The sequence below is a fragment of the Helianthus annuus genome, chromosome 15, assembly GCF_002127325.2.
Source record: "Helianthus annuus cultivar XRQ/B chromosome 15, HanXRQr2.0-SUNRISE, whole genome shotgun sequence".
Taxonomy (NCBI): Eukaryota; Viridiplantae; Streptophyta; class Magnoliopsida; order Asterales; family Asteraceae; genus Helianthus; species Helianthus annuus.
The window spans coordinates 5,862,206-5,873,476 of record NC_035447.2 but is presented as its reverse complement, the minus strand read 5'-3'; the positions used below and the strand labels follow the sequence as shown (position 1 = coordinate 5,873,476).

Below are 11,271 nucleotides of genomic sequence, written 5' to 3'. Positions count from 1 at the left end.
ACGATCTGTCATGGTCAAAGTGTACAGATGTAACAGGTAATGAGTAAGATGATGTGGTTGATTCCTGTTTTCACATACCAAAACCTTGTTCGTCTCGTCAGATGATCGAGAGGGATGATATGTTTGGAATAAACGCTAAAGTTGATGCAGAAGAGTAGAAGACAAGATCAATGTGGCCATGCAAGGTTTTAACGCATTCGTCAATGCGCGCGTTCTAGATGTAGCGAGTCGAATGATCATGTGAGGTTGGAGACGATGTTAGTGTGGCACTGTGGCCATTGAGGCGAGGGATTAAGGTTAGGTTTTCGACGCTTCTGAGGATCATTGGGTTTTATCTATGGAGGCGAGGGATTAGGGTTAGGATGTTTTTTTAAACTTCTCATCATGCTTCCCAATTTTATGAGCTCTAAATAAATATTAATCAGTTAAATCTAAAATTTACATAATACGGGTGTAGCTCGGTTTTTTTATTAAACAAACGAACACGAACAAGAAATTTCGTTCGTTTAGTATCATGAACAGAAACCGCGTTCGTGCATTTATGTTCGTGAACATACGGTAACGTGTTCGTTTGTGTTCGATAGTTGATTAGTGTTTTTAGTTTCTATATCTATATTTTATTTAAATACTTCAAAACTTCGACAAATAAGCGTGAGCCTATTATATATTATGTTCATGAACGCTTGTTTGTGTTCGTTTGTTTCCATTTGTGTTCATGTACATTAGTTTGTGCTCATTTGTGTTAATCAACGTTTGTTTTTGTTCGTTGCCTAAAATTAACAAATGAACACGAACAAGTTTTCTTCCTTAAAAAAACGAACACGAACATAAAAAACTCGTTCGGTAAATGTTCATGAACAGTTTGTGAACACGTATTTCTTAAAGTTCGTGTTCATTTGGTTTGTTTGCAGGCTTAGCTATTGTAATTCAGATCTTTCCGTTCGGGTAGTTTAAAAGCCTTTTCAAACTTTGCAGTCCACTCAAATAAGGGTGGTGTTTAGCTATTTTAATCGTGTTTTGTTAATCAAGTAAATTTTGTCAGAATACTCGAATTTCATGTATTAGTTCAAATGTTCAATATCATTTGATTGCTCACTGCTGCTGGTTTTTATAGATTGCTCAAGCTGTATTAACCATGCTAACGATTTTTTTCTAAACCAAGCCGAGTACGAGCCAATGACGATTTGGATCATTTCGGCTTGTGAACAACCCTCATTTATACGGTTCAGGTTAATCTAATAACATTTTACTTTCAACGCAAAATATACGACTATTAATATATCAAACATAATTGCAAAAACTACACCGATTCGCGAATAACATATCAAACATAATTGCAAAAATTACACCGATTCGCGATATCCGTAAAAAATTAGTAGGTATTTGAATTTTTCACCACCCAATCGACCCAATTTGAGGCAAATGAAACAAAAGGCTAAATCAAACCTAAATAAAATAAGAACCCAAAAAACCTAATAACAACCTTCAATAGCACTATGATAAGCGCTTGCTTCCCCTTTAGAGAAGGTCTAAGGTTTGAAACTTTGAATCAATGCTTGCTGGGCCTAACCGGTCTAGTGTATGTTTCGCTTTTCTTGGTCCCACTAGTTGGCAGGGTATTGGTGGGCCCCGTGAATTTTCAGTAACAGGTTACACGTACAAATTCTTTGGGTTAACGTGAATGCTTTGGATTTCCGGATCAATCAATGCTCGATGGTTACTTCTATACATTGCCACTTGAGCAATGAACTACCTAACTGCCACCCTAAACCCAACATTGGGTCGGTGAACAACCTGTGCTTTCACATAGCTCGTGAACCAAAGGCGGTGTACTGTTTATGTGCCCATGGCTCACCTTTTACGGTTTCGGCTTATTTACAAGGAGAAAGTAATCATGCCTACGGTTGGAGAGAATCCCTCGATTCACCATTACCAGCTTCAACTCCCTGAATCAGCAAAAAACCACTAGAAGTTTGTAAGCATAATAACATAAAAGAAAGAGTTAAATGCCATTTTAGTCCCTGTGGTTTGGGCCATTTTGTCAGTTTAGTCCAAACGTTTTATTTTTCGCCTGTGGGTCCAAAAAGGTTTCACCGTTGCCATTTTAGTCCACTGGGCTAACTTCATCCATTTTTCCTGTTAACGAAAAGGGCATTTCAGTCATTTTATATGACCGAATTACCCTTCTAGTAAATTACATATAAAATGAACGAATTGCCCTTCTCGTTGACAGAAAAAATGGATGAAGTTACCCAATGGACTAAACTGGCAAAATGACCCAAACCTTTTTGTACCCACGGGCGAAAAAGGAAACCTTTGGGCTAAACTGGCAAAATGACCCAAACCACAGGGACTAAAATCGCATTTAACTCGTAAAAAAACCAATAAAAAATCTAATTCCTTAATTTTGACTACAAAACATGTGTTATTACAATAACAATCTAATTAGAAGGTTGTAAGCATAAAAAATACACTCTAGACCAATTTTGACCCATTTTCTTGTTTAGGTTATTTTATATCTATTTTCCCAAATTGTCACCCCCTAACTACAACAAATACATCATTGATTCATTTCCACCTGGTTCTTTCCACACCTTTTAAACCAGTTTGTTTGCACTTACAAGATGGTAACAATTATAAGCACAGACAACCATAAAACTTTTATACTTTTAAAAAATTAAAAGTAGAAAGCTCAGTTCGTTACCCCTAATTTTCTCACGCGAGTGGACGTGTGAGAAAATCGAGTGTAGAAAACAATACCCTTTTCGTAGGGTTGTTCATAAACCGTTAAAACTGACTAAACTGTTCAAAATGAAGCAAGCAAGCCGGTCGGTTCGACTGGTTTGATATCTATACCAAATTCGGCTGACGGTTTGGAACTTGGAACAGGTCGTTTAACCTTATTATTTTTTTCATTTATGAATTATGCTATACGTACTATATTTGCAAACCATCTTTATTAATTGAAATCATGAATAGAAAACTAATGACTTTGAAAAGAAATAATAAGAACTCGTTCAAAAGGCCAAATCGTTTGCGTCCGGCCGACCCGACAGGTTTGATTTGTCGGTTCCCAAAACGTTAGGTCATTGTTTCGACCCAGTATTTTAGTCAAATCCAGTTGGAACGGACCGTGAACACCCCTACTTTTTAGTGAAGACAAATATCTATAATTCTTCATGATTTTCACTTATAAATGTAACCATTTTGCACACATTTATAAGTCTGAAAAACTTGACAAAATTTCACATTTTTCAAAAGCATGCAGAAAAAATGCGTAAATGATATATTTGTTGTAGTGCCTAGATGATGTTGAAATAATGATGATGGAGGTGAAAAACGTACCTTATATTAACTACTCGTATGTGAAAAATGTCAAGCGGAGAGAAAGTCAATCTCATCTGAACTTTCATCATAAGTTAGAAAACTAGTTTCTTGACCATCCTCGTTACCGCTATCAGAACCGCTATCTGATGCGCTCATGAGAAACGAGCCATCAGATGCATGGCTGCTGAACTGAGAAGCTAAACTCACATCACTGTTTAAATCACCGGAGGTTGGTTGTTCAACATCAATGTAACTGCAAGGTTTACACAGAAAATATAATATGATGTTTAGCCATAGTATTTCTAACGGGTCAAAATGGAGATTTAACTAAAAGGGTAACGGGTCAAATGGATTGAAAGTCATCAGAAATGTACTCAAATGCATAAAATGCTTTGATAAAAAATAAATTTGTGATATTATATAGCTTAAACAAATTATTATAGAACTAAAAAAGGAAAAGAAGAGAGCATGTATACATACACCAAACAAAGTATATGTAACTTTTGAGTAAAATGTCATTTTCGCCCCCGAGGTTTGGCCAGTTTTGCGACTTTCGTCCAAAGGTTTGTTCCTCATCTGGGTCCAAAAGGTTTGAAATCTTTGCCATTTTCATCCAGCCTGTTAACTTCATCCATTTTTCTCGGTTAAGTCAGGGGTATTTCTGTCTTTTTTGCTAACTTAAAAGGCAATTCGGTCTTTTTCGCTTTATGTAAAAAACTGAATACCCTTGAGAAAGACCGAATTGTCCTTTAATTTAACAAAAAAGACGAAAATACCCTGACTTAACGGAGAAAAATGGATGGAGTTAACGAGCCAGATGAAAAATGGCAAGATTTCAAACCTTTTGGACCCAGATGCGGAAAAACAAACATTTAAAAAAAGTCGCAAAACTGGTCAAACCTCGGGGACGAAAATGGCATTTCACTCGCGCCAATAATAATAACGATTTACCAAGTGACACACTTACCTTCCTTTGGGAAACTCGGCTACAAGACAGAAATTAGGCCTTTCTTCCAATAATTGCTTTATGGGAATGAAACTACATAATAATGCATAAAAATTATCAAAGAAATTCGTACACAATGTTTACCCTAGTGGATAAATATAATAAACCACCATACCTCGCACTATAGCATCTACGAAACCAATCACCATCAGACGCCAGACCTTCGCGGTTCGATATGTCCTGTTCATATAAAGATCTCAAATTGTAACCCAAACTATATATTGGAAAACGAAGACTCAGAGTTGTCATTTATTAACCATATATACGAAGGTCGCATTATATGGTTACAACTTACCAAGAATTAATATATTCTAACTAACAATATGTGATTTTGAATAATATGATTTGATTTGTATCAGTATGCATTGAAAACACACTTAATGTGCATTCGAGCTGCTCGACCCATTTGACATGTTTATCTTTTTAGGTTATGTGTGTGTTTTTTACCTTTTTTGCATGTTTGAGATATAAAAAAAACACCTTCACATAAATATGACATTTTCTAAAGCAACGAGTACCTAGAATATGCAGTAGTATCATAATTTACATGCACAAGATGTCTAATGAACTTTATGCAATAAACATTTGTAAAGAATAGGGTAAATTGCATTAATCGTCCTTCAAGTTTCAGCAAAATTTCAGGCGCTGTCCTTAACTAACAAAATTACAGCGGATGTCCTTTATGTTCTAATTTCTTTACAGGCGGTGTCCTTTCTCCCTAAAAGATCACAAAAATAAAGGACATCTTCTGTAAAGAAATTAAAACATAAAGGACATCCATTGTAATTTCGTTAGTTAAAGGACATCGCCTGAAATTTAGCTGAAACTTAAAGGACGTAAAATGCAATTTACCCTAAAGAATATACAGAGGTGATATATATGATTACAAAAACCAACACTATTAAAGAATAATTTGCTTTTTGAACAAAACGATTTAAGCCATTTTTTGCATTAAAAATAGACTTTAAAAGGCTTTCGCACCGTTTCCTTTTTCGTTATTGGTTTTTACCCGTTTGACATGTTAAGAGATTAAAAAACCAATGTTTCAGTAAATAGGTTGAAATTGCCACCTATACAGAGAAGAATAGTAACTCAACAATTTATCTTTTACGTACAAGATGTCTTAAACGCTCGAATTCTCCTGCAAGAACAGCTCCCATAAAGTGCTCAACTTCAATCTGACAAGAACACATGTTTTAAATATAAGTGAATTATGTTAATGAATTTAAACTTGGTAGGAAAGGTGAGACTGAAAGAATGTAGGTCGGTCGGTCGGTCATACTTCTTTGAGATGCATGCAGTCTCGTAATATCATAACCTCCAGATGTTTTCCACCACCACTGGCACCAAGGTTCCTGTAATCCAAACCTTTAATTAATATTATACAATTAAAGATGGCAAAACAGGCAGGTTAGGACTCAAAAAGTTGGTAACGGGTCAAAACACGTAATATCAGCACGGTTCGGTGTGGTTGGGTAAATGAGCCATATTAACACCTCTAATCCAACAGACAAATAACTCATAAGTATCATTTAGTAATTGGAGTATAAGTTTCCCCTTACTTCAAAAAGGCACCCGTGAATGAATAAGACGTTGAGAAATCAACAATTTTCAATTTGCGAAGCCCCTGAAACATAGATTAACACATTAGACTTGAACTTATTCACAAGTTCAAGCTCTTTATCAACAGAAAGTTACTGTATAAAAAAAGAGAGCGAACAATGTTAATTATATGGCAGAAATACTCACTTCTGGATATTTGATCTACTTTGATGTACTTTTAGCACAAGTATAGTCAGATATTAAGATATAAAAACATTCATAGAAAAGGAAATCCAATTAGGGAAGAAAGTTCCGGAAACATACCTTGACCAGCATACGGGCCTTGTAATCATGCAACTTGAATCCTTTTAGTGCCAAGGTTGTTATGTTAGGGCAACTGTGCACGAATTCATAGCAGGTTGGGTGTTTCAAACCATCATCTCTACCTGTGTATCATAATACAAATTACACATCATTAAACTTAAAGCCAAAGCGCCAATTCCCCTCTAGATTTCGAAGAATTCTTTCTCACAACATATTCCTTTAACCATTTATGATATATTAAACGCTAGTTGTGTCTTATTAATTATCTTTATTATATTACTGTTATTATTATCCCTATTATTATTTTAATTTTATTATCACAGTTAATTGTATTTTATCTATTAATATTCTTTATTAGTAACTTATCATGATGTTAGTTATTATATCCTTGCACGTGAATTTAACACTTGTTATCCTACAATCTTTTATAGTGCCAAAACTGAAGCTAAAAACAGAGAGTTTAAATACAAAAGGCTATTAACGTGTGACGGTACGCGACCACCAATATAACGTGCGTAATTATGCAAATAACGTGCGTAATTAGGCTTAACCCAACCCATGCGTAATTATGCAAATAACACGTGTAAGATTTAACCTAACCCATGCGTAATTATGAAAATAACATGCGTAATTATGAAATAACATACGTAATTATGTATTATAACGTGCATAATTATGCAATGTTGTGCCTAATTATGCAATGATGTGCCTAATTATGCAAAGTTAATTACTATTGTGCCACGTTCAATTGAAGGCCTAGATTAGATCAGATGTGCGGTTGAGATGCTCACATACACATTGCACGATAAGGTGGTCTTGTACGTTAACCGGCCTCTATATATAATGGCCTCTATATATAATGGAACAAAATTATACCTGTTTTTGATGATTCAAAGACCAAACGCTCTATTAAGGGACAATGCTTGCTCACAGATTCCAATGTCTGCCTCAACTCAACATGCCTATTAACATATGTAATCTTAGACAATGGGAAATAGCAATGCATGCATTATAGGATATAGAAGAGATAAGCAAACATATCATACTCGCCAAAGACAATTGACTTACAGGCCCACGATTTCTAGATCAAGAAGAGAAGGGCAAGCTGACAATGACGCCGAGAGTGCAGCATTATCCATCCTTTCAATATTAAACAAGTGCAATCTTCTCAAACGAGCCCTACCAGTCATAATCGAAAAGGTCAAAACAAAAAGAACACATGAACGGGGTAATATAGATCATTTTAAAAAGATGGAAACCTACCCAGGTGCACCACCATTCTCACTCAAATAACTTAAGCAGGACCTTGTTAGAATAGATGACTCTTTTCCTTGCCTAGATCGCTTGTCATTCCATGAAACTCCTGACGCATCGGTTGAGTTTCTAATACTATAAACCAACGGCTCAGATGAACAGAAAAGAGGAGATGTCGAGGGTGGGAGCACACCAAGTTTAATAGACCTTCACAAGCAACAGAACAAGTAAATAGGGGTAAGTATGTTCATACTTAGGGTGCAAACGAGCCGAGTGGCTTGCAAGCCGCTCAGGATCAGCTTGTGAAAAAGCTCGAAACGAGCCAAGCCTTATTGCGCCCGAGCCGACCCAACCTTGAGCCTAAAATAAAGCTCGTTTATTTATCGAGTCTGAGCTCGAGCCTGACATGTGAAGCTCGTTAGTGTAATATTAGTTTTTATTAATATTTAACAACATTTAACCCTTATTTTAAAGTTGTATAGTAAACGAGCCGAGCCGAGCTTGTTTAAACTTGTTTACGGGCCGAGCCAGCACCTAAAAATAAGTTTGTTTAGTGAACGAGCCCAAGCCCAAGCTTTGCTTATCGAGCTCGTGAGCTTAAACGAGTCTATTATTTATATTATTTTATTTAATATATTAATTAATAGATAATATACGAGCCGAGCCTGAGCCAGCTCGAGCTTGAGATATTACCAAAGAGCCGGGCTCGAGCTTGAGCCTGGACGAGCTCGGACTCGACTCGTTTGCACCCCTATTCATATTCTAGTGCACAGTTATATAAGTTTTACTGGTATTATTTTAAAGCATCCCGATTCCTTTTATCTATATTAATTTAGAATGATACTGCCATACTGGTATTGTTACATGTGATATGTTGATCTTGTTATAGATTTTGGGGGACTTGGGCATCATGTAACCTTCTAACAAGCAAATATTAACAATTTAGAAATACTATACGCTCCTACAAACACACAAATAAGAGAGCTTACTGAAGTGCATTTCCAGCTCGTCGAATCAAGGAAGACACTACACCATTATTGACCTTAGGAACTGACGTGATCAAGTCAATACTAGCAAAACACGAAGGATCCGCAGCACACTTTTGAAAAAATGAACACGTAGCCGCAGCATAGCACACACTTTGCGTATCAAGCAAAGCAAAAACCTACAGATCAACAGTCATACTACACATCATCACTGATCAAATTCAAAAACAAAACAATCAATCAATCAAATCACAACTGATATAGACTTCGAAAAGTCTACAAATCAACATTCATACTGTAGTATTACCGATCATTTCCTAAAAAACCTACAATTCAACATTCAAACTACACTATTGCCTATCAATTTCCAAAAAAAAATCTACAAATCAACATTTATACTACTCTATTAACCTATCGAATTCAATAAAAACACAACAATCAACCAAATCACATGATACAGAATTCAAAAAACCTACAAATCAGCATTCACACTACATCACTACCGATCAAATCCAAAACCAAAACACTCAATCAATCAAATCTCAACACATACAAACTTCAAAATACCTTAATCGTTAGGTCAGGAGGAAGAGGCCAAACAACAGCGTTATGAAACAGAGAACGTTTCCGATCGGACCGTTTTCCGGCTTCCAGAAGAATCGAACCGATGTGAAGAGCGCGTTGAATCAAATCGTGTTTATCGGAATCAGAAGACCTAGATTCAATCAGCGTGTCGAAAGAGGTGTTGATTGAGTCGAAATCGGAGGCGTGTAAGAAGGATTCGAGTAAAAAGTCGTTGTTGAAACGATCGGTCTGAGATTCCGGCGAGATAGGTGGCGGAGATACGGCGGTTGACGGATCGGAGCAGCAGGTGCGTTTGGCCATTGAGTGAGGAAGGGTTGTGGTACTAGTGGTGGTGAAGAGTGAGTTGCAAAACCCTGGTTTTCACGAGAGGATGATGATGACTGATCGATCACTGTATTCGTCTCGTGATGGCTTAAGAGTTTAGAGTTAAAGTAGTGTTAAAGACATTTTTGCTATCACGTTTCCGTCGTCTTTAACGCTCTGTTCCCGAGTTAACTTAACGAGGGATAAGAAAAGAAAGCAAAAGTGAGAAAGGAAAGGATGAGAAAGGAAAAAAAAGATGACTTTCTTACCGCTTCCTCCCAAATCGGAAGGAAAGAAAAATTAAAGAATTTAGCCTAGTTTTCCTGTCATTTCCTTTCTTTTCCTTCCTTAAATGAAACTCGGGAACACGACATGTTTTATTTTCCTTTCTTTTCCTTCCTTAAATGAAACTCTGGAACACAAAATATTTTTACTTTCTTTCTGTTTCCTTTCCTTTCCTTCCGTTAGTAAACTCTGGAACATAGTGTAAGAAAATCGTGTTACGATATACCTAATCTTTTTCACAGTCTTAGCATGCGTTAGTGTAACTTTACTGTGTTCATGAGTCTCATTTAACAGGAGAGGGGAAGGAAAATAAATTAAGAGAGAAAAGGAAGGAATATATGTGATTTTTTTCGTGTTCCCGAGTTTAATGAAAAGTAAAGGAAAAGAGAAGAAATCAAGCATTTTATGTATTCATGAGTTAGGAGAAAAGAAAGGAACAATTTTATCATTATACCATTTAAACATAAGACATTTTTATTAGATATGAGGGCAATTTAGTAATTAATAATATTTTCTCTCCTAATCTCTCTAATTTGAGAGGATGAATATATGTAAAAATTTTCTTCCCTTTTCCCTCATTTTCCCTCCCCACTTATCCTTAAAAAAACTCAAGAACATGTTTTTTTTATATTTTCATCTCTTTTATTTCCCCTATCCTATTAAATGAGACTCGGGAACAGAGTTACTAGTTTTGACAAAACATTACTGAAGTGGTCTCTATTAAGTTCACAAATGGACAAATGGTTTGGTTCATTCATATCATATCCTTAATATTATAAATTTGTATTATAAAGTTAGGAATCAATCCTTTGACCAAATTTAGCAAGTATCCATAAAAAGGTAGAAAATAATTAGTGTGATTTTAGAGATACTAGTTTGGACAAAACATTTTGGATCAAAGAGTGATTTGTAAACCAAAAACCACACATTGTTGATGTCTTTTTGTGGAAACTACAAAATATGCAAGTCTATTGTGTGTGTAAGCCTAAAATTATTAAATTATCAGTGTAAATAGAAAAACTTCTTGTGAGAGAAATATTAGTTGTACATGGTAGTAAAGACAAGTCATAAGAGGAATAAGCTTGAAGTTTTTCATTAGATTTCATTAACTCAACTATTTTCTTTTTTTAAAGACTATTTAAATTGTTTAAGTTCAACCTTTTCATTTGGAACATTCATTGTGCAAGGATAAAATGATCAATTGAAGAATCTAACAACCTTGAAAAATGACCATCCTTCCACGGACTAAACAAGTGATGTATTTCCATCATTTGTACATGTTTATTTTTAGGAATCGTTTTCACAACTTTATATCTACACGAGGACCATTGACACCTAGGGGTGCGCAAAAATACCGATTCGAGAACTGCAACCGGCTTGTAACATGTAACCAAGACCGATAGTGAAACCGGTTTGCCTGCAACTGGTTTGGAACTGACCCAAGCCAACGACTTTTAATCAAGTAGGGAACCTATACTTTGAAGCCTTTTGGACCGCTCAAACCCGAACTGAATTGATCCCGACCCCCACCCCCAAAAAATAAAATAAACGATTCCAAACAAAAACCGATACTGACCAACCAAACCGAAACAAGTTACAAACCCAAACCAGTTTGAAAAAAAAATGGTTTGTGCAACTCTACTCTCGGTTAGCAAAAAT

At 35.8% G+C, this 11,271-nt stretch overlaps 1 protein-coding gene across 1 annotated transcript; it reads right to left on the bottom strand.

Annotated features, from left to right (window-relative positions):
* Nucleotides 1-1,363: 1,363 nt before the first annotated feature.
* LOC110910287 (F-box protein At4g02760) lies at nt 1,364-9,443 on the bottom strand. Its single transcript, XM_022154980.2, has 13 exons — nt 9,007-9,443; nt 8,443-8,618; nt 7,463-7,660; nt 7,268-7,378; nt 7,076-7,161; nt 6,200-6,321; nt 5,896-5,960; nt 5,616-5,688; nt 5,449-5,511; nt 4,449-4,513; nt 4,295-4,366; nt 3,346-3,580; nt 1,364-1,946 (listed from the first exon to the last, which is right to left on the bottom strand). Exons 1-12 carry the CDS (start codon nt 9,322-9,324, stop codon nt 3,376-3,378), a joined length of 1,554 nt encoding a protein of 517 aa, XP_022010672.1. The 5' UTR covers nt 9,325-9,443; the 3' UTR covers nt 1,364-1,946; nt 3,346-3,375.
* Nucleotides 9,444-11,271: the final 1,828 nt, after the last annotated feature.

Coding starts and splice junctions, on each gene's coding strand:
- LOC110910287 (XM_022154980.2), bottom strand. CDS start 9,324: ATGGCCAAACGCACCTGCTGCTCCGATCCGTCAACCGCCGTATCTCCG. Junction 5,961..6,199: donor AGGCCCGTATGCTGGTCAAG/GTATGTTTCCGG, acceptor TCTATGTTTCAG/GGGCTTCGCAAATTGAAAAT. Junction 5,689..5,895: donor TTCACGGGTGCCTTTTTGAA/GTAAGGGGAAAC, acceptor TTTGGATTACAG/GAACCTTGGTGCCAGTGGTG.